Here is a 24,227-nt window from a genome sequence, read left to right as displayed (position 1 = left end):
GACTGATATCAAAGAAAACATAAGTGAAATGAAGTCAAGTGTCAAATAGCTACCCGACGGATGATCAACAAAGCTACCCGACAGATGATCAACAACGCAACCCGACGGATGACAAGCATGTACCCGACGGATGATCAATTCAAACATCTGTTGATAGTTACAACACAGTCACATGCGTTGGGTGTTTACAAAAGGAATGTGGGAGCCTGTTTAACAGGAAATGAAGAACAAAGAAGCATTACCATTTCCATGCAAGCTAAGAAGATTTTCAAAGATGTTGGAATAGAGTAGTGAAGCAGCATGGAGTTTGACTTGATAGTTTTGTTTTATTATCATGTCTTATTACCATGCAAACTTGGTGATATATAAACCAAGTGTAGCTATTGAAACAAATAACTAAGCAAACACTTTTAGAAGTGAAATAGAAAAGGCTGTAACTGTTAAGAATTTCTCTGTAGTTTATTTGTTCAGTTGTAAAGCAGTTGTGAGACAACTTGTTCTTCACAGAGTTCTTAAATCGATATATATATATATATATATATATATATATATATATATATATATATATATATATATCTGGTGGATACTTTCAAATCCACCAGAAATTTTTAAAAGCTTGTGTTTTTATTACTTTGTGTTTTTGATTCATTTAACTTGTTATTCCGCACCTTGCAAATCAAAACACTTATATATATATATATATAGTTTGAGTTAGAACATTTTATAGTTCAAGAAAAAGTTCACTAGAATTACATTCAACCCCCCCTTTTGTAATTCTTGCTGCATTGTTAGGGACTAACAATTGGTATCAGAGCAAGCTCTTGAAGCACAAAGAGTTTAAAGATCACAACAAACAACAAGATGAACAAGAAGGATGTTGGAGTCAAGATTCCTTTTCCGGACAAAGAGAATTACCATCACTAGAAGGTAAAGATGCATCTTCATTTACTTTCTCAAGATGAGGCCTATGTGGATTGCATAGAGAGAGGTCCTCATGTACCAATGAGAGCTGCAACTGGAAATGAGCCATCAGTTCCCAAGCCAAGGCATGAATTTTCAGATCCTGATATTGAACAAGTCAGGAAAGTCAAGAAGGCCATGAATATTATGTTCAATGGAGTTGATGGTGACATGTTCGATAACATCATCAACTGCAAGAAAACCAAGGAAGTTTGGGATACCATTCAAATAATCCGTGATGGCACTGAACAAGTTAGAGAAAACAAGATGCAGTTACTAATTCAGCAATATGAGCATTTCCACTATGAAGAAGGTGAAACTCTCACTGATATCTTTAGTAGATTTCAAAAGCTGCTAAATGCTCTGAAGCTGCATGGAAGAGTCTACCAAACCAAAGATTCTAACCTCAAATTCCCGAGATCCCTTCCAAAAGAATGGAAACCAATGACAGTCTCCTTGAGAAATTCACAAGAATACAAGGAGTTTACACTGGAGAGACTGTATGACATTTTAAAGACTTATGAGCTTGAAATTGAGCAAGATGAAAGAATGGAGAAAGGGAGAAAGAAAGGAGGGTCCATTGCACTGGTTGCTGAGTTAGAGAAAGAGAAGGAGATGAAGATAGAAGCTGTTGAGTCCACTTCAAAGGTCTGTGAAAACAAGGGCAAGGGGCGGGTAGCAGAAAATGAAGATTCTGTGAGCCAAGATGATAGGGATGACATTGATGAACATCTTGCATTTCTTTCTAGAAGATTTGCCAAGCTCAAGTTCAAAAAGAACTTTGGAGCAGCTAATCCAAATAAAAACATGGTGGATAAATCAAAATTCAAGTGTTTCAAATGTGGCTTGGCAGGGCACTTTGCCAATAAGTGTAGAAAGCCAGATTCCAGCAAGAAGAAGTTTGAGCTTGTGGATTATAAATAGAAGTATTTTAAGTTGCTCAAACAAAAGGAAAGAGCTTTTATTACACAAGAAAATGACTGGGCAGCAGATGGTTTGGATGAGGATGAAGATGTCAGCTATGTCAATCTAGCCCTAATGGCCAAGTCCGATGAAAGAGAGACAAGTTCTTCAAGTAATCAGGTAATCACCACTAACCTTGCACATTAATCTAAAGCTGAGTGTAATGATGCAATAAATGATATGTCTATAAAATTATATCATTTGAGTGTTACACTTAAGTTCCTCACTAAGGAAAATGCTAAAATCAAAGAAAATAATTTGTTTTTAAGTGAGAGGAATAATGTTCTAGAGTCTCAGTTTATTGAATTTGAAAAATTGAGAATAGAATGTAAGATTTCTAAGTAGGAATTAACTGAGTCCTTGAAGAAAGAAGAAATTTTGAAGAAGTAGCTTGAACGAGAACATGAGGTGATTAAGGCATGGAAATCATCTAGAGATGTCCATGCTCAAATCACCAAAGTTCAAGGTATTGAGTCCTTCTGTGATGCAGCCTGGTAAAAGAGTAAAAAGAAGCTGGAATCCAATTTGGTTGAAGGATTGCTAACAGATACTCGACGGATGATGAGAGTCATCCGTCGGATATCAAAAAGGTTATCCGTTGAGTGACATAAATCCTCATCCGTCGGCTGTGAGCAAACCTGTGAGTAAAGCCAAACTTGCCAAGTTAAATGAAAAATATGGATCAGTTTCCAAAAACTTTATTTCAGGAGAATCTAGTCAAGTGAAGAAGGAGAAGAAAGTAAATGGGAAAGTAGGAATTGACAGACTAGAAAAGATTGAGGTTAAAACAGAGGCTAAAAAGAAAAACAATAGAAATGGGAAAGTAGGAATTAACAAACATAACAACTACACAAATGCCATTTAGCATGCCATACTGGAATAACATGTTTGCAAATAGCATGCCATTTCCTGTTAATCAAAATGTGCATGATAATTCTATTTTAATGAATGGTTTCAAAGGTCCAACTCGGATGACTAAGGATGAATCTGATATCCCCAAGTCAAATAAGATCAAACCTAAGAAACAGAAGAAGAATGCTAACAAGGCTGGACCCAAGGAAACTTGGGTACCAAAATCAACTTGATTGGGTTTTAATGTGTGCAGGGAAACAGAAAGAAACTGTGGTACTTGGATAGTGGTTGTTCAAGACACATGACTGGAGATTCTACCCTGCTCATAGAGTTCAAGGAGAGAGCTGGCCCAAGTATTACTTTTGGAGATGACATCAAGGGTTATACTGTGAGATATGACTTGATTTCAAAATACAATGTCATCATTGAGGAGGTTGCCTTAGTGGATGGTCTCAAGCATAATTTGTTAAGTATCAGTCAGCGTTGTGATAAAGGCAATTTAGTAACCTTCAATACAGAAGCCTGTGTTGTGACAAACAAAAGAAGCAACAAAGTGGTTCTCGCTGGAGTGAGAAAAGGAAATGTGTACCTAGCTGACTTCAACTCATCTAATGCATAATTTGTTACTTGTCTTCTCAGTAAATCAAGTCAAGATGAAAGTTGGCTATGGCACAAGAAGCTATCCCATCTGAACTTCAAGAACATGAATGAGCTTGTAAAGAAAGAACTGGTTAGAGTATTCCTCAAGTGGAGTTTTCTAATGATGGACTGTGTGATGCTTGCCAAAAGGGAAAGCAGATCAAAGCAGCATTCAGAAAGAAGCTTGATTCAACAATTAAAGAACCTTTGCAACTGCTACATATGGATTTGTTTGGACCAGTCAATGTGTTGTCCATCTCAAGGAAATGATTTTTCCTAGTAATTGTAGATGATTTCTCAAAGTTCTCTTGGACATATTTCCTAAAGTCTAAAGATGAGGCTAGTGAAATCATCATCAATCACATAAGACAAGTCAACAATCATCCTGATTTCAAAGTTAGAAGAATCAGGAGTGACAATGGAACTGAGTTTAAGAATTCTATTATGAGAGTATTTTGTGAAGAGAATGGGATTATGCATGAGTTTTCAGCAGCAAGAACTCCACAACAAAATGGAGTAGTCATAAAGAAAGAACATATCACTTATTGAAGCTGCAAGGACAATGCTTGAATAATCAAAGTTACCAACATACTTCTGGGCTGAAGCTGTAAATACTGCATGCTACACTCAGAATATTTCTTTGGTTAATCAAGCAAAATGCATGACTCCCTACCAATTGTTCAAGAACAAGAAGCCAACTCTAAATTTTCTTCATGTCTTTGGCTGTAAATGTTATATCTTGAGAAATCAAACTGATCAAAATGGGAAGTTTGATGCTAAAGCAGATGAAGGAATTTTTGTTGGATATGCTGTTGGTAAAGCATACAGAGTCTACAATCTGAGAACCAACATTGTTATGAAATCAATACATGTTGTGTTTGATGATAAAAAGATTGAAGGACTGCAAGATGGAGATTACTATGAGAGCCTCAAATTTGACAATATGGAGATGGTTAGTGATGACAGTGATGATGAAAGTGATCAAGAAACTACAACTAAGGATAGTGCAGAAAAATCTACAACCAATAAAGCTAATAACTCAACATCCATCGAGTTACAAAATGCTTCATCCGTCGACAGACAATCTGCATCATCCATCAGGAGACAATCAACTTCATCCGTCGGAACTCAAAATACACCATCCGTCGGGTCATCAAAAGATGCTGAAAGTCAGAATAGATTATTTACAGAAAATTCCCCTTTCTCAAATCATAGATTCACAAACTCAGGGGGAGTTTCTAATAATCAAAACTCAATCTCACATCAAGACAATAATGAGGCCTCTTCATCTAGAGCTAATATACCTCAACAAAGAGAATGGACAAAGGATCATCCCTTTGAGCTCATCATTGGTGATGTATCTTCTAGAGTTCAAACAAGGAGAGCAACTCAAGAAGAATGTCTATATAGAAGTTTCCTATCTAAGGAAGAACCAAAGAAGGTAGAAGAAGCTTTGTTGGATCCTGATTGGATTTTAGCTATGTAGGAGGAGCTAAACCAATTTGAAAGGAACAATGTTTGGAAGCTGGTACCCAAGCCTAAAGGAAAGAATCCAATAGACACCAAATGGGTATTCAGAAACAAGATGGATGAAAATGGCATATTAATCAGGAACAAAGCTAGATTGGTTATTAAGGGCTATTGTCAACAAGAAGGAATAGATTTTGATGAAACCTTTGTTCCTGTTGTAAGACTTGAAGCCATCAGAATCTTCTTAGCCTATGCAGCCCATGCCAATTTTAAGGTCTATCAAATGGATGTCAAGAGTGCTTTTCTAAATGGAGATTTGGAGGAGGAGCCTCCTGGTTTTGAAGATCCAAATCTACCTGATCATGTATACTATCTTTTGAAAGCACTCTATGGATTGAAGCAAGCACCTAGAGCCTGGTATGACACTTTGTCAAAGTTTCTTTTAGAGAATCACTTCACTAGAGGTACTGTAGACAAAAATTTATTCTTTAGAAATGTTAATGACTCTAGCATACTTGTTCAAATTTATGTAGATGACATTATTTTTGGCTCTATAGATGAAAAACTTTGCAAAAAGTTTGCCAAATTGATGCAAAGTAAGTATGAAATGAACATGATGGGAGAACTAACTTACTTTCTTGGTTTCCAAGTTAAGCAAGTTAGTGATGGAATATTCATTCGTCAAACTAAATACATTTATGATCTTTTAAAGAAGTTTGAACTAATGGATTGCACATCTGCAAAAACTCTCATGGCCACTGCAACTAAACTTGAATTAAACACTACTGAAAAGTCTGTGGATATTTCAAGTTATAGAGGCATGGTTGGCTCACTTCTATACTTAACAGCCAGTAGGCCAAATATAATGTTTGCTACATATTTTTGTGCTATATTTCAGGCTGATCCTAGAAAATCTCATTTAATTTCTATTAATAGAATTTTCAGATATCTCAAAGGTACACCAAAACTTGGCATTTGGTACCCTAGAGATTCTGGTTTTCATCTAACTGGTTATTCAGATGCAGATTATGCAGGTTGTAGAATTTATAGAAAAAGTACAACAGGAACCTGTCAATTTCTAGGAAACAAGCTTGTGTCCCGGTTCAGTAAAAAGCAAAATTCAGTTTCTACTTCTACAGTAGAAGCAGAATATATTGCTGCTGGCAGTTGCTGTGCACAGATTTTGTGGATAAAAAACCAATTGCTAGACTATGGTCTGCAAGTGGAAAAAATTCTCATTTTCTGTGATAACACAAGTGCAATTGCCATCACTGAGAATTCGGTACAACATTCAAGAACAAAGCACATAGACATCAAGTACCACTTCATAAGGGAACATGTAATGAATGGTACTGTAGAACTACATTTTGTTCCAAGTGAAAAACAGCTTGCAGATATATTTACCAAGCCACTGGATGAATCCACCTTTTCAAGGTTGGTAAGTGAGTTAGGTATGCTTAATTACTCTTGAATCTTTTCAGATATTTTGCAAGTTGTAATGCAGCCAAAAATTTAATTAATTTTTCAGTCCTGGATGAAGTTTTGGCTAAGTTAAAATTTACATCCCGACTGATGATCATTATCCATCGAGTTTGATCATCCGTCGGAATACTATTTGTTAATAAAATCAATTACTTTTCTGGAATTTTTTTTAACTCAACGGATAACTGTTTATCCTCATCCGTCGAATTGTTTAAATCCTAGCCGTTAATTTTCTGAACATTATTCATCGAGTATACTTACAGTTTGTAAGTATAACACGACGGATAATTGATGAAATTTTTACAGTTTATCTTTTTAAACGGCTATTTTGGGCAATTTTTATTGGTCACTTTATTTTACTTTATTATTTTTGACAGTTATTTTAGAGATAGTATAAAAGCAAAATTCATTTTCATTTCTTTTCTTTTATCATTCTCAATTCATCTGCTCTAATTTCTTTCTTTCTCAAAAGCAATTACCCTCTCTCTCTCTCTCTCTGCAACTTTTACTCTCTAACAATGACACCAGTCATCAAAATCATGTCTTAAACTGGCTTTATCTATGAGAAGAACAATTTCACGGATCTAGTGAACAAGGGGATTCAACAGTCTGGCGACTACCACAAAATGATGGATTTTGTGCAAGGCTGTAAGCTCAAATATGCCATGTTGGAGTCTCCCACTATCTACTGTGAGGTTGTGGAGGAAATATGGACGACTGCAGTGTACAACTCAACTGACAAGACCATCACTTTCACTATTAAAGGTAAGGAATTATGTGTTAATAGTGACATTATTAAAGCATGCTTTAAGAATCCTGATAATACTGTCACTACTCCACACACAGACACTGATATTGTTAACATGTTAAACTACACGGGTTATGCACTCAGCATCTCTAAATAGTGAAATTAGGAGATTGGGTCTTAGGAAAGAATGGAGTTATCTGTGTGATGTAGTTACTAAAGTATTTTCTGGTAAAATTAGCAACTTTGATTCTGTTAATATCTCCATGCCCAATATGCTCTACATGCTAGTAACAGATAAATACTTCAATTTTAGTGATCTAGTCTTGTTTGAGTTGGGGTTTAAGTTAGGGGAGCTTAATAAGAGGGGTAAGAATGTTTATTATGCTAGATTTTTCATGATGCTTGCTAACCACCTCTCTGAGGATATTGTGCTTGAGAACCCAACCAACAAGTTAGATTGTTGGGTTCAAGAAAGAAGAATTATTGCAGATCTCAATAGAGCAGATCACCACAAAGAGGTGCCACTCTTCTACTTTCCAGTAATGGAGGCACCTCAGGTAAGTGAGGTAATTTCAACTGTCTCTACTCTTCCAACCTCAACCATTTCTTTATCTTCTAGTATAGCAGTGGCATCTGTGTCAATGACTAGACAAATGCCTACCCAAGCTACCAAAACCAAAGTTTCAAAACCAAAGACAAAAAAAGCCCCCTCTGGTGTCTCTCAAAAGATGCCAGTTATAAAATCCACTAATCACAAAGAGGGGAGTGCGAAGGTAGGAAAGACAGGTGAGGGACAGGGTGAAAATCAAAGAAGCCCTAAGGATAAGGATGGTGAGCATAGTGTACCCAAACCAAGCCACACCACAGTTTCCCAACAAACTGTGGTTGTCAATAAGGATAAAAGCTCAATTCTAGTTTCATCCTCCCAAAATGATGTAACTTTTGAAACAAGCTCTCAACTAGGAGCACATAACAAAAGGGGTAGGGACACAAGTTCACCACAAACCTACACAAGAAAGAAGAAATCTAAAACCCTTGGGGATGCACAGGGTACACACACAGTGCAAACTGGAGATAAAGATCCAGTCACTGCACCATCTCAAAGTCAAATTGATGTTGCTCCAATAAATGTGGGGTCACAGCCAAAATCTGTACAAATTGAAACACCTCAAATACCAAATTCTCCCACACAATCTTTGGATGTTGACATGATTCAAACATCACAACCATATTCTCCATCTTTAACTCTGTTGGAGAAGCCAAAAATCCATACAAGTGAGCATCATCTTCTAGATGATTTGTTGGCTCACTTGCCATTTCTTTTTGAGACTGTTGAGTCATATGTGCCAAAATTTTCATCAATCTGCACAGAATCCAAAATAGTCTCCATTCCAAACTCATTCATTTCTACTCACTCGATGGATATTGTTCATCCGTCGAGTAGCGATTGTATCCTGACGGATGTGCCTAACAGCAGTCATCCGTCGGATAGTCAAATTACTACCCCTATGGATATTTCTCATCCGTCGGGTGTCTCTGTATAACTCCAAAGTTCAACTATAGTTACAAGTGATGATGACTTAGTAATTGTGCAATCACTATTAGGATCAAGGGAAGGTAGTGACATGAGTGAGAGTCTGGGTTGCTCCCAGGAAAAAGGAGAGAAAAAGAGTGATCCAATGCAGTCCATTTCTTCAGGACTGGCAAAAGTGAGTGTGGGGAGTTCCACCTTAGATGGTGAAGGTGAGGGTGTGAGAGTGGGGAGCCAAGGTGAGACCTTGATGCAAGAAAAGAGAGATAATGAGAGAAATGCAGGTACAGGAGACATAAGGGTGGATGTCATTATAAGTGAGTCAATGAATGTCCAGGATGCAGACAGGGAGGGACTATATCAGCAAACTCAAGCTGTTATAGATTCTACCTCCTTAGATGCTGAGATATTTACTCATCCTATTCCAGCATATCAACTTCTAGCTGGACAGGGCAATGACAATGCAGAAAGGATGCTAAACTTGGTGTACACCACACAGTCCATGCAAAGAGCTAAGGATGCCATCACAGCTTTGCCTTCAACAGCTGGTGATGTTGATTATGAGACTGGTGGTTCAGAAGAATTCTTTGGAGGTGAGGGTGGAGATGGTGAAGAAGAGCCATTGGATATAGGGGGAGAAGTAGGCCCTAGTTCAAGATCAGGCATGCCATCTTGGGCATTTTCAAAGCAGTGTGATGAACACTATTTCAAGGCAACTCTCATCCAACTCATCAGCCAAACACAGTCTGCACTTCAATCATCCACAAATGCTAGCACCAAGAAACTTCTGCAAGTACATCTTGCATCTCTCCAACTACATAAAATATCAGGCTACCAACAAAGTTAAAATGTCTCCCTCATCAAAAATGAAGTTGATCAACTTAAGAAAGACATGTCTGACAAGTTGGAAGCTAGACTTCCGGAGACAACAATGATAGACATCAAAAGACAGCTCAAGAAAAACTCTGATCTTGCAACCAAGGTGGATTCCTTGGACAAAAGAATGGTTGCTATGAAAGCTTCTCTTACAGCAATCCATCTACACCAAGCACAACAAATAGACTTGCTTCAGAAACTGGTGGCTGCACAAACCTCCTCCTCTACTCAGCTTGATGATAATAAAAAGGGGGAGAAAGAGAATTCTAGGAGTGAGGGGGAGCAAAAAGTGCTTACCATTCAAGTAGGTAAAACAATTGTGCCAACAATTGCTTTCACAAAGCCACCAGCTAAAGATAACATTGATCTGATAAATGAAGCAACAACCACTTTGAGAGCAGCTGAGAAGAAGCATTTTAGTACAATCAACTGGGAGAAAATAAATGAGGATATTCAAAAGAAATTTGGTCTAGCAAAGAAGCCAGAAAAATCAGTCATTCATCACTCTCAAGTCAAGCAAATTTATGTGAATGAAATGAGCATGAACTATCTGGAAAAAGGCCAGACATCCTGCATCAAATCCCCAAAGGCGGATCTAATCATGAAGCCAAAGGTGAACTACCCAAAATCTTCACTAAAGAACCTTTTGGACACAGTGTATGAGACACCAAAGCCTGATGAGAAGAAACTGTTGTCAAGATCTATTGCATTCTACAAGGATCCAGCTGATTCAGCATTGAAAATGAGAATTGCCAAAGTTTTCAGAAATGGTAAGGAAATTTGTGTGGTGGCTAGACACCCTCAATTTGCTGAAGCAAAAAGGGAAGAAAAGGCAAGATTGAAGCAAGAAAAGAAGCAAGCTGCTCTAGATGCTAAAAAGCTCAAACAAAAGAAGGAGCAGGCTGCTATCTTGGCCAAGTTGCAAGCTGTGAAACCCACACAACAAATTCCTGAACAACCATCCGAAACCACTGAATCTAAGGATCTGAAAATGCAAGAAGAATCACAGCAGAAAAGAAGGTTTAGATACAAACTTCACTCCAAGAGAAAAGTGAACTTTGATGAAGAAGGATTGGAAGATCAGTTTCCCAAGAAGTCTACTTCTACAACAACTCAAACATCCATGCCCTCTGTGGCACATGAAGAATTCAAGATAGATCCATCCAAGAATTTCCATGGTGAACCTATCATTCCAAAGGATGAGCTAATAGACTGGGATAGTCTACCAATTCCTGAACTCAATCTACCTCATTTCATGAAGCCAAAGAAGACAAAGCCCAGAGCAGTCAAGAAAGTGAAGCCCTCAACTCTCAGATCCAAGTCCCTAACCAAAGCTCAAACCAAGGTCAATAAGGGAGATATCATGCACATCTGTGACATCAAGGAATTCTCTGACCTAAACCTCTCTCTAGATGAACTGGAAGAAGTTAGAGGCATTGATACTTACAGGAATCTACCTGAAAGGTTAGTATTCAAGTACAAGAGAGGAAAAGAGATATCATGGCCACTTCACAGGATTCTTCAAGAGAGCCAATCTGTACTGATAAAAGTTTATTCATCCTTTAAAAAGAACTTTGGATTCAATGTGACAACTAGAAGATTAGTTCTAAAGAAGATTGAAGAACTGAGGAGTATTAGAGCCAAGGATGCACTCCCAAAGACTTTAACTATTCCTTACACAGGGAGTAGAGTGCATCTAAGACCCTACTGGCTGATGAAATTCATGGATGATAAGGGACTTAGAAGATTCTTCAGATTAGAAGACCAGTTGAGCATCTCTAGCAATGAGACTCATCTGGAAATGCAAGAAATGCTAGATCTCTCAGAATCTGATGAACTTGAATTCCACAGACAACTCCAAAATTAAATAGAAGAAAACAACAAGAGGCTTGGGAAGAAATCCAGACAATCAAGGAAATAGATCATTTTGCTCAGACTAGAGGAGCACCTTGAAAATGATTCTGAGCAAATTTTTGAACACTTTGTCTTGTAAATTTTTCAGTAAATAATGCAGCACTTTTTAGTTTTATCTACTATCTTTTGAGTCTGTATTTTTAGAGTGTTTTGTTATCATCAAGTTTCTCTTAATTTATGGCTACAATTCTAGTAGGCATAAATTGGGGGAGATTGTTGGGAATATGTTGTGAACTTGATGATTACATTAACAAAACACCTTAGTAGATTTAACTTAGTCAAAAATGTAGCACTCGACGGATGATCAGATATAGTCCCGACGGATGACTCAATATAGTCCCGACGGATGATGATTTGACATCCATCAAGTGAGTAGTTTATGTAACAATAAGTATTGTAACACATTTTTGTGAACAACTTTGTATAGATCCTGTAGTAGCATATGCGTCATGTTGACTATTATTAGATATGCAGAATAGGCTGATTAATTGTAAATATAAGATGTCTTGTAATTCTGCATAAGTGAAATGAAGTCAAGTGTCAAATAGCTACCCGACGGATGATCAACAAAGCTACCCGACAGATGATCAACAAGGAAACCCGACGGATGACAAGTATGTACCCGACAGATGATCAATTCAAACATCTGTTGACAGTGACAACACAGTCACATGCGTTGTGTGTTTACAAAAGGAATGTGGGAGCCTGTTTAACAGGAAATGAAGAACAAAGAAGCATTACCATTTCCATGCAAGCTAAGAAGATTTTCAAAGATGCTGGAATAGAGTAGTGAAGCAGCAGTTTGACTTGATAGTTTTGTTTTATTATCCTGTCTTATTACCATGTAAACTTGGTGATATATAAGCCAAATGTAGCTAGTGAAACAAATAACTAAGCAAACACTTTTATAAGAGAAATAGAAAAGGCTGTAACTGTTAAGAATTTCGCTGTAGTTTGTTTGTTCACTTGTAAAGCAGCTGTGAGACAACTTGTTCTTCACAGAGTTCTTAAATCGATATATATATATAGGGAAATTATCCACAGTCAACTTGGCTGGGATACACTAGCCGCAATATTACATTGCGAGCTGCCGCAATGTTTCATTGCGGAGGGTGAGTGCACCCGCAATGAAACAATGCGGCTGCTGTATCCCATCCAACGGTGGCTGGGGATCACTTCCCATATATATATATATATATATGGTGGATACTTTTAAATCCCTCAAAAAGTTTTAAAAACTTGTGTTTTTATTACTTTGTGTTTTTTATTCACTTAACTTGTTATTCCGCACCTTGCAAATCAAAATACTTATATATATATATAGTTTGAGTTAGAACATTTTATATATAGTTTGAGTTAGAACATTTTATAGTTCAAGAAAAAGTTTACTAGAATTACATTCAACTCCCTTCTGTAATTCTTGCTGCATTGTTAGGGACTAACATTAATGATATTTTAGATGTTAATTAATGTAATGAATATGTTTTTAGCTAATTAAGTATATAATTCTATTATTGTTTAAGTGTAGTAAAATAAATTAGCTTTGATTTAATTAATTTATTAGATATAATATAAATAGTTATTCATGTTTAAATATTAAATTTAAGAATAAAGAGTTTAATATGATATTTGCTTATTATAATATGTAAAAGTTAAATTGGATCAAAATTTGGATCAGGCTGTCGGATTTCATTAGAAATTTGGATCACAGTTGGTGATCCGAATTTGATTTTGGATGAAAACTAATTGGAGATGGTCTAAAAAATTATAATTTTGATTATTATGTTGAAAGATACGTATTTTTTTATGTGTCTGCCATATTGCGTAAATCATATATAATACTCCACTTTGAATTTCCTATTATGTATTACTAAACTGAAAATTACTTATTTCACCTATTAAAGTTGGTCAAATAATACAAAACTACCATTTTTGTTACATTTGCTTTAAAAATGGTTAAACTTGACACTCCCCCTAATTAATTTTTAACGATGATGGATTCCTGAATTCACAAAAGTCCCTCGATTAAAATAAGTCACATTTATGAATTTTAGTATTTAGTATGTGCTCGCACACCAGACAAATTCTTAAAAAATATGATAAATAATGACAATATCTAAATACATTAAAAACTTTAAATCAATCCCTTTTTTCCATTTTCTACAAGTTAATTGCATAAAAATCTCGATTTAAATTATAAATATTTACTTATATACTTTTGCACATTTTTTTTGAAAACATACTTTCGAATATTTGTAAATTATTTATCTAGTATATCCACTTTCGCACATTTATTAATTTGATATACACCAAAATCTTTATAAATGAATAATATTGTGTTTCATATATTTTATTAATTTATCAAAATTATTAAATTATCGAGATACATCATAGATCTTTCTGATCTGCCTGTAATCATTATAGCAAAGTCCAAAAATTTGTATAAAAAATATTAATGTTCTCTATATATTGAAAATGAAAATAAAAAAAGGGTTGCTAAAATGCGCATAAGTTGTGTTTGGGCAGCGACCAAATAGAAAAGCTCAGGCATCCCAAATTATGAGGGCCGTCGTTCAACGAGTTGCTTCGGCCAGCGTGGAGGTATGTCCACTTTCACTCTCTACATATCCTTACAGCCCCAAAATTTTATTAGCCTTTATAAGCGTAAGATAGCATTTTTCAGGTGGAGGGGCGCACAGTATCATCAATCGGACCTGGCCTTCTCGTACTCGTCGGCATTCACGACTCCGACGTTGACTCTGATGCTGACTATATGTATGCCACTTACATTCAATTGTTTAATACCATTATTTATATATTATAATTATAAAAAATAAAATTAAAAGAAGTCTGTTAAATAATTTATTTTTATTTTTATTTTATTTACAGATGTCGTAAGGTGTTGAACATGAGATTGTTCCCTAATGACACAGCTGGAAAATCTTGGGATCGAAATGTATGTCCCAAACTAACTGCATTGTATTTTTCTTATTTTATTTGCTTATCGATTATTTTATTGTTTTAGAACAAGTGGTTGATTTTATCTAGTGGAATTGCAGGTTATGCAAATGAATTATGAAGTTCTTTTAGGTATGTGAGTTGTTTAATTTTTATTTGTAACTGTGATTGCATGGTTTGCGGTTTAGTCTTATTGGGAAATAGGGTGGATGTGTTGATTGAGTTGAGGAGTTGTGATACTGTTTGTGTTGTGCAGTTAGTCAGTTTACATTATATGGGATACTCAAAGGAAACAAACCGGATTTTCATCTTGCGATGTCGCCCGGTAGAGCCAAACCTTTTTATAATTCAGTGGTTGAAAGGTTTGGGAAAGCTTACAGAACTGATGCAGTTAAAGGTATTGACTTTAGTTTTCTTGTTTTTAATCTTGAGTGTAAGTTCCTATTTAATCGTCTGGCATCGGCAAATTGGGAACTGAGACTTTCATTTATTTACATCTGTTTAGGTTCTTACCTTGTTATATTCCTGTTCTGTTATATCTGTAACGTGAAATCTCAAAGCCTAGTTGATGGAAAACGAGGTTAATGATTCACATATATTCAGTTTCAGAATAGGGGAGAGTGCATCAGGGTATAAGTAAGCAGCGTAGGATTTTTAAAACAAGTTAGATGAATGATGATTAAAATTTCTGAATTATGTGTATTTCTATTTTCAAACCAAACGTGGGGTGAGCTTGCAAGGTCATTTCTGAATCAGCTGGACGGTCATATTTCCACAACTAGAGTGTATACTGACTAACAAGTGAACACATTAAGTTTTTATGTTTTACCTTACATAAAGTGCATGATAGCACAAGAATACTTTCTTTGGAGGGGAGGGAGTGGAATGAGAAAGAAATTAAATGATTTTTTTAGCCATAGTGAAGGTGAAAGAAAGGATCAAAGGAAAACTGAAACAACAAAATATGAGATTTGTGAAGAAATTGAGTAGAAGTAGGAACGAGACATTTATCTCCTTATATGCGGGATTGAGCTCTACTCTAAATTTGTATGTAGAAAATGGGGAAAGGGAGGCAACTGTGACTATTAACATACGAAATAGTACAAATTTCATTTTGTTCCTACTAAATTTCTGTCCTCTAGCCAAACTAAGCAAAATTGTATAACTCTTACCCGTATACAGTCTTACTTGGACTTGGGGTGTCCGGTCTACTAAGCGACCATACGTTTCCATTTCTTCAACTATAATTAAGGCCAAGTATCTTTCCCTTAGGCCTTGATCAAGTGTTCGTGTCATGTCCTATAGCTCATCTTAAATGTATCATGTAAACTTGGCAAAAGGTGTATAATATGTTAAAAAAACATTATTCTAGATTCAGGTGGAATGATTTACTCATATTACTTCGTGCATGTATTTGTATGCTCAAGTTTGTATTAATTCTATTTCTTTTTTTTCCACTGTTTTCCACAGATGGTATATTTGGAGCAATGATGAAGGTGAGATTCTTAATCCATGTTTTCGTTTTTTATATGATATATTCTTTAGTGTTTGCTGTGTCAACATCATCTAGTCGAACGGACAATTGACGAATCTTAACTGTTTTTTCTGAATGTGAAGGTTAACCTGGTCAATGATGGTCCAGTTACAATGCATCTTGATTCCTCTCAATCGTCCAAGTGAGTTGTGTTTACCGCAGTAAACTTCATCTAACCTTTAGCATTGGAAATATTCACTTATCTTACTTAACAATAATTTTATACTTTAATCAAAGGTCGTAAAAATCTTTCATCACTTCAGGAATGGTAATAATGAAGCAGCAAGAGCAAGACAGGAGACAAGTTAGCCTTAAAGCAAGAGATTAGTAACTTTCTTTCAGCCTGGAGGTACATGCAATGCGGACATCTTCGATGACTAACTTGTTGTCAAAAAATATTATTTTGGCATATCGACAGAGCATTTCTGTTTTATGGTATACGGAATGTCATTTATCAATCTAATTTGATTGTATATCGTTTCAATTTCTCCTTTTTATACTTGGTGATCTGCTTTGGGGACAATACAATCTATAAAGACACTTTAATTCCGACATCCTTGTTATAAGTCTTTAGTAGTTATTATCATATGTTGGCAGAGCCGTGCATCTCAACCCATAGAGTATCCTGGATACTCTTTTCTCGTATTTTTGGTTTTTATGGTGTAATGGTGTATAACTGTTGGAAATAATAAGATCAAATGAGCAGGACTTGAAAACAGTCACAGATTCATAAAGGGCCAGCAGCTTTGCTCAAGCTGTAATGTACTATGAAAAATGTATCTGGAAATTGGGGCCACTAAAATTCTACAAAAAGCTTTCACTTAACCTTGTCAAAATTGGATGGAGGAGTTTGACCGCAAAAAGTAGTAGCTGCTTCAGGAATTTGACGTTTGTCTAGAGGGTGATTGTTACTGTAACTCTGCAAGTAATTCTTCCTCTTCGAAAGGCAGATTCTCTATGCGTGACATATATTGCAACTGAAGAGAAACGTCGAAGAACACCAAAAACAGTTAACTGAATGTGAATGCAGTGGTGTACTTAATTCTCCCTTTTCAAATTCAAAAGAAAGCATCTCAATTCGCCATATATGTCAAATTAATTGAAGAACACGAAAAATTGAATTTAAATGAGCTACTTGTTTGAATTTTAGTGCCTGTAAATGCATTGTTCTATAATGGCTATTTTGGCAAAAATCATTCCGTTGCCGGGACTTGAACCCGGGTCTCTCGGGTGAGAGCCGAGTATCCTGACCAACTAGACTACAACGGATGATGTTATGAATTAGTTAAAACTACATACTATTAACCAGATATTACTAACTTGATATATAATTTCGAGTACATTGTTCATATGATTAAATAGGGTTAATGTTTCTAAAGTTACCTTTAGATACATTTTTCTCTTTTTAAATTTAGTGAAATTTAGAACTAAACATGGGATTACAGCAAACAGTCACATTTTAATGCTAAAGTAATTGTACACAACCGTTCGATTTTTCCCTAACAATAAATGAATATAAACAATATATTATGCACAAATTAATAAAAGTGAATTTGTCGTAAGTAGTGGGGTGAACATATCACCTCCCATGTTTTTTCTTCTCAATTTGAATGCACATACAACTACAAATTCTTTTTAAATTTGGGATTTCTACACTTATTCACAGTGTTTTGGGAGTTTGGAGTTTTGGGTGTTTTAAGTTTTTTCTTGATTAAATTTGGGAGTTTGGAGTTAATTAAGAAAACAGAATGCAAACAAAGTCTTGTCTTTTGACATGGTTTGATATGTTAGTTTGAAGAGCGTCAGTTTTGTCTTTTTTCTTATCATTTCATTGTTTTTCTTTCAAAGCTATGGCATCGTCTAGTAGTATCATTGATGCTATGAATAATATCACGCTGGAAGACGAGGAGGAAGATGTTTTGGCTTTTGAGATTGGAGGAACAAAAGGGAATAATCAAGGTTTTACAAACTTCGATGCTAAACTATGTGTGGTGGCTCGTTTCTTGACAGAAGGTCGAGTGGATTTTCAAGCAATGCAGCAGACATTAGCGGCTTTATGGAAACCTGGGAGAGGGGTTTACATGAAGGAGTTGGATACAAACTTATATCTATTTCAGTTTTATCACGAGCTGGATGTAAAGCGTATATTGGAGGGGAGCCCGTGATCTTTTAATAGGAGAACATTGGTCATGGCACGTATGAAGGAAGGAGAGAACCCAGGTGATGTTAGTTTGAATACTATGGATTTATGGATCCAAATACATGATCTTAAACCAGGTTTCATGTCTGAGAATGTCATAATGGAGGTTGGAAATTTTATCGGCAAGTATGTTGAGTCATGTAAGTCAAATTTTAAGGAAGTTTGGCGTGGTTATATGCGTGTGCGTGTATCTCTTGATCTTTCAAAACCATTAAAAAGGCGAATGAAGGTGAGGAAATCAGGGGATGAATGGTTCTGGATTACGTTTAAATATGAGAATGTTCCTACATTCTGTTTTATTTGTGGCTTTCTTGGGCATTCTGATAAATTCTGTTCTCGATTATTTGATACTCCTGAGCATGAGATAGTTAAGCCCTATGGCGTATGGATGCGTGCTCCGCTCAGAAGTCAGGTTAAGCCAATAGGTGCAAAGTGGCTTCGTAGTGGCAGTGATGAAGATCCATGGAACACGGGAAAAGAAGGTGAGAGGATGAATTCAGTTTCAGAAGGCAACAATCATATCCCGAAATCTTCTCCACAAACTATGCAGGTTGATACAGCTGGGGGATTGAGTGGAGGGAAAATTCAAACTACAACAGAAGGCGTGAATTTAGGGATAGGAGGGGATAATATAACTGATCCCATAATACAAGGAAGTACATCAATAATAATTGATTCGAAAAAAAGGAGAACAGATGATGGGTTGGGCCATAATAATGGGATGGGCCGGAGCACAGAAATGAGTAAGGAGTCTGATGGAGAGGATGACATGTTTGTAGAAAATGGCCCAGTAAATGTTATCGATCCAAAAAACGTCAAAGAGGCGGGTACTCAAGGGGGTACTCGCCTAGCATTATGAGTGTTATAAGCTGGAATTGCCATGGGCTTGGGACACCATGGGCTTTTCAATTCCTTAAAGAAATAACGTCCCAAAAGAAGCCGAATTTTATTTTCTTATGTGAGATCTTGTGTAATAAAAATAGAGTGGAAGTAGCAAGGAATGCGTTGAATTTTGAGGGGGCATTTACTGTCGAAACGCAGGGGCATAGTGGAGGTATTACTTTTCTGTGGAGGTATAATGACGAGGTTCGTTTGCAGACTTATAGTAAGAATCATATTGACCTGGTGGTTAAGAACAGAGGTGGTCATGAGTTCAGATTAACAGGAGTATACGGTGAGCCAGATAGGAGAAAAAGGAGGAAAACGTGGGACTTGATCCGGTCATTAGCTACTGGCAACAGTCTTCCCTGGGTTTTGATTGGGGATATGAACAATGTGCTGTCTCAAGATGATAAAAGAGGAGGAAGGCCTTATCCGCAGTGGTTAATTCAGGGCTTTAAAGAAGTGTTGGATGATTGTGGCCTTGTTGATATGAATATGAGTGGGTATCCATTTACATGGGAGAAGGGTTATGGTACGGAGAACTGGATCGAGGTCAGATTGGATCGAGCATTAGCTTCGGAGAATTTTTTCAATTTATTTAAAAATGCAAAGCTTATAAATTTGGAAACGACAACGTCTGATCATTGTCCTTTGTTGCTTGATCCCTGTGAGAATGTTGTATTGCGTTCTGTCAAACCTTTCCGCTTTGAGAATGCATGGTTGAGGGAACCGATGTGTAAACAAATTATGGAGGAAGCTTGGCACAATGCTTCTGGTATGTCCTTTTTTGATAAGCTGTTGGTGTGTTCTCAAAAGCTGTCAATATGGGGTCAGGATATTACAGGGAGTTTTCGAAAAAGAATAAATCAAAGCAAGCATATATTGAAAACTCTTAAGGGCAGGAGAGATGCTCATTCTGTTGCATTGTGTAGAGTAGAGAAAACGAAACTTGCAGAGGTGTATGCTCAGCAGGAGGTGTTTTGGAGGCAAAGATCAAAGCAACTTTGGCTTCGCGAAGGGGATCAAAACAGCAAATTTTTCCATAAGGCCACGAAAAAAAGGAGAAGAGTTAATCATATCTCGACTTTGATAGATGCTTCAGGAGATAGAGTTGGTTGGGGTACAGGGCTAGAGGAAACTATGGTGGACTATTTCAATACCATCTTTAAGGCATCGAGTACAGAATGGAGTGAGATTTTGAGCTGTATATCGACTAAGGTTTCTCAATTTCAAAATGAGATGATGTTGGCACCAATAGAAGAAGAGGAAGTAAAGCAGGCTTTGTTTCATATGCACCCTGATAAGTCTCCTGGCCCGGACGGCATGAGTCCGGGATTTTATCAGAAATTTTGGCCCATCGTTGGTAATGATATTGTGCAAATGGTGAGGAATTTTTTTGTTGATGGTGTTCTGTCGAGCAATTTGACCAGTACAAACATTTCCTTGGTTCCGAAGAGAAATGACCCACAGACTATGGCTGATCTACGTCCGATTTCGCTCTGTAACGTGGTGTATAAGATTATTTCAAAAGTTCTGGCCAATAGAGTGAAGTCTAGTCTTGATGGGATTATATCGAATACTCAAAGTGCGTTTATCCCTGGCCGTCTAATTTCAGACAACATAATGGTGGCTCATGAGATTATGCATTTTATGAGGAGAAAGACAACTGGAAAAGAGGGGTGGATGGCTTTGAAGTTAGATATGAGTAAGGCCTATGATCGCGTGGAGTGGGATTTTTTGAGAGCTGTTTTACTGAAGTTGGGTTTTGATCAAAAGTTGGTTGGTCTCTTTATGTCATGTGTTGTTTCAGCCAACTACCAAATAGCTCATGCAGGTCGAATTTTTGGTTCTATAATCCCTCAACGGGGTATAAGGCAAGGAGACCCGTTATCTTCATATTTGTTCCTGATTTGTATTGAAGGCTTTACTGCGTTGATTCAGGATTATGAACGGAGACAATTGATCAAGGGTATAAAGGTAGCTCGTACAGCCCCTTCTATTTCTCATATGTTTTTTGCTGATGATAGTTTCATTTTTTGTAAAGCAACGAGTAGAAGTGCTGAAAATGTATTGCAAATGCTAAGGATTTTTGAAAAGGCTTCAGGTCAGCAGATCAATGTGGTTAAGTCATCTGTTTTCTTCAGTAGAAATACAAATGGAGAGGTTAAAGAGAGTCTGCTCAATCAGTTGCAATTTCAGGAAGCAGGGGAAAACAGTCTCTACTTGGGTCTTCCGAGTTTGATGCACAGAAAGAAGACAGCCATGTTTGGTTTTATTAAAAATAGATTGCAAGAGAAAGTTCAAGGGTGGGATAAGACGGTGTTATCGAAAGGGGGTAAAGAAATACTTTTGAAGACAGTGGCTCAGTCTATGCCCAATTATGCTATGAGCGTCTTCCTGCTGCCAATTAAATTATGTCATGACATTGAAAGAATTATGTGTAGATTCTGGTGGAGGGCTAGTAGTAGTAGGGAGAAGTCTATACATTGGATGAGTTGGGAGAAAATGAGTAGGAAGAAGAGTATAGGAGGTCTGGGGTTTCGGTGCATATGGGATTTTAATGTCGCATTGCTGGGAAAGCAGAGTTGGAGGTTAATCAATTATCCTCAGTTGTTGGTAAGTAGAGTATATAAATCACGGTATTATCCAGATGGATCATTCTTTAGTGCTAAACCAGGTGGTAATCCTAGTTATGTGTGGCGGAATTTGGTGGAGACCCAAGCTCTTATGAAGGAAGGTTTAGTTTGCAAAGTTGGTCGAGGAGATAGTATTCTTGTTCTGAACGATCCTTGGTTGCCAGATACGCTTAATCCGTATGTCATTTCAAGTAGTGAAGCTTTGCAGAATGCCAGAGTTTCGAATCTGATGGATTTATCTACGAACCAATGGGATCAAGACCTTATAAAAGATGTGTTTGAGGAAAGAGATGCAAATTTAATCCGGTCTATTCCAATAGGTTCTGATGAGGCTGATTCATGGTATTGGAAATTCGAAAAAATGGGGGGCTATTCAGTGAAAAGTGCTTATGGGTTTATAAGAGACAGCAAGGAGAATAGTCATATTGATGATAATTTTGGTTTCTGGAGACGATTGTGGAACTTGAAGATCCCACCGAAAATTAAGCATTTTTTGTGGAGGGCAATAGTTGGCATTTTACCTACGAAGGATAACCTGGTGCGCAAAAGAGTGGTTGTGGATGTCTGGTGCCCAGTTTGTCAAAATAATGCAGAAACGATCATGCACGTTCTGATTAGCTGTTCTTTCTCAGAGGAGTGTTGGAATTACATGGGATTTCCATCTGTCACTGGTGAGTTTCTTTCGTTTTCAAATTGGTTTAAAGAAGTGCTGCAGAAAAGAAGAAAAACTGAGATCCAGTTAATTACATTGGTCTGCTGGATGTTATGGAAGAATCGCAATGACCTAGTGTGGAACCAGCGCGGATTGAAGGCGAGTGAAGTAGTTGAATCAGCAAAATCTGTCCTTGATCAATGGAGGAGTGTTCAAGATAAGACTTTTGACATCTATTTGGGTTACATGACTCAAGACGATGGTCATGAACACTGGAAGTTACCACAGCAGAATAGAATCAAGGTAAACACTGATGCGGCTATCTTTGAAAGCTCGACCAGTTTTAGTTATGCGTTCGTGGCTAGGGACAATGCTGGACGGTTGATCGAGGCTAGATCGAGATGTATGCAGGGTAGAGTGGCTCCAGAGTTAGCAGAGGCTATTGGTATTAGAGAAGCATTAAGCTGGATAAAGGAATCGAATCAGTCAGGTGTGGAAGTAGAGTCTGATTGTCTGCAAGTAATTCAGGCAATTAGATCTTCAGTCGCGAGTTTCTCATACTTGGGGAGAGTGGTGGAGGAATGTCGTGCTTTGTTAGCTAGTTTAAAAGCAAGTAATGTGCTTATTCGTTTTGTGAAACGTTCAGCGAATAGAGTGTCTCACTATTTGGCGAGATATAGCTGTTCTGTAGCTGACCGTATTTGGAGATTCGGAGATGTCCATTCCGAATTTCAACATGTACTTTTGAGTGATTTGAAGTTTTAATAAAATCATTCTTTTCTTGGCAAATAAAGAAAACAGAATGCAACATATGGGCTTTCCGAGCCCATGGGTCAGATGTTGAACTTTGCTCAGCAACCAGGCCCTAGTGAAGTTTACAATTTAAGCCCAAAACATCAACTTCAAATTTTGTGCGGTGTCCCAAAATTATATATACAAATTTAATTTAAATTAAATAATATATTTAAGATATATTTTAAGATATATTTTACTTGTATAACATATATGTACTCAAAGACTCCAATGGAATAGGGACTCCATACAACCTAACTCATTATTTATAAACTATAACTTAAATACTCCGTAATAAAGTATAATTAACCTTTATGACAATTAAATATTTAGAATCCAGATTATTGCCTAAATAAATTACATTTTTATTTTCTTCTTAAAGAAACTTCAAATAATGAGGCATCTCCCGTCTTAAATTTTAAATATTTAACAAAAAAATCAAAGTACAGTTTTTAAAAAGTAATAAAAATTTGAATAAAAATGCATGCACAGCCGAAGCAAGGAATAGAAACAACATAAACAACTCATCAAGAAATTGTAAAGGAGGCATTTTGATTGTATAAATAATATTTGGTGTGCACCCATATATCCAGAGTGTACACATATTAGCTCCCAACAATATTAGGAAAAGAGGAGTTAAGGAGCAGGCTAATTAGCCATTGTACTGATGTATCTGCACTAAATGTATGAAATTTTGAGGACACGCATGACTATTAATTTCTACAAATTAAACCGAGCATGCAGGTTCTTGTATGTACGTATGCACGCTTACAGATGTATCTGCACTAAATGTATGAAAGTTTGAGTACATTTGTACGCGCATGGCTATTAATTTCCACAGATTAAACGGAGCATGCATGTTGTATGTACGTGGGCACGCTTACTTGTTCACTGATTCCCAGGATTCTGATTTGTAGTATCTTAGAATGTGACTTCTCTGTAGGACCGTTTACAACAAATCGAGCCGAGTTTTGAACGAAGTTTAGGAATAAAGTATACGAAATGCAAAAGTATCGTTGAGTAATGTTCAGTGCGTGCTAGTCGTACTAAGGGCTTCACTGTCAATTCTATCACTACACTGATTCGAAGGAGAAGCTATGACCTCCATGCTTATACGAACTTTTGTTGAAACAGTTAG

The 24,227-nt window shown here is 36.7% G+C and overlaps 1 protein-coding gene and 1 non-coding gene across 3 annotated transcripts; one reads left to right on the top strand and one right to left on the bottom strand.

Annotated features, from left to right (window-relative positions):
* The first annotated feature begins 13,881 nt into the window (after window positions 1-13,881).
* On the top strand, window positions 13,882-16,481 carry LOC141670536 (uncharacterized). 2 transcript variants are annotated; one of them, XM_074476430.1, is made up of 8 exons: window positions 13,882-14,036; window positions 14,119-14,210; window positions 14,325-14,391; window positions 14,495-14,525; window positions 14,650-14,790; window positions 15,864-15,889; window positions 16,011-16,069; window positions 16,191-16,481. In XM_074476430.1, exons 1-8 carry the CDS (start codon window positions 13,995-13,997, stop codon window positions 16,234-16,236), a joined length of 504 nt encoding a protein of 167 aa, XP_074332531.1. In that variant the 5' UTR covers window positions 13,882-13,994; the 3' UTR covers window positions 16,237-16,481. The 2 variants fall into 2 exon arrangements, with proteins under 2 accessions (XP_074332531.1, XP_074332532.1); XM_074476431.1 differs by having other exon boundaries at window positions 16,165-16,481.
* A 642-nt stretch (window positions 16,482-17,123) lies between these two features.
* TRNAE-CUC (transfer RNA glutamic acid (anticodon CUC)) lies at window positions 17,124-17,196 on the bottom strand. Its single transcript has one exon. It is a non-coding gene; the product is annotated as a tRNA-Glu (tRNA).
* Window positions 17,197-24,227: the final 7,031 nt, after the last annotated feature.

This window comes from Apium graveolens, chromosome 7, assembly GCF_009905375.1.
Source record: "Apium graveolens cultivar Ventura chromosome 7, ASM990537v1, whole genome shotgun sequence".
Lineage (NCBI taxonomy): Eukaryota > Viridiplantae > Streptophyta > Magnoliopsida > Apiales > Apiaceae > Apium > Apium graveolens.
This window is presented reverse-complemented; position numbering and strand designations above follow the sequence as displayed.

Bases quoted from the DNA above. Each gene is read 5' to 3' on its own strand.
- LOC141670536 (XM_074476430.1), top strand. From the start codon at position 13,995: ATGAGGGCCGTCGTTCAACGAGTTGCTTCGGCCAGCGTGGAG. The intron at 14,037-14,118 runs GTATGTCCACTT...AGCATTTTTCAG, and splicing joins TTGCTTCGGCCAGCGTGGAG to GTGGAGGGGCGCACAGTATC. The intron at 14,791-15,863 runs GTATTGACTTTA...TGTTTTCCACAG, and splicing joins CAGAACTGATGCAGTTAAAG to ATGGTATATTTGGAGCAATG.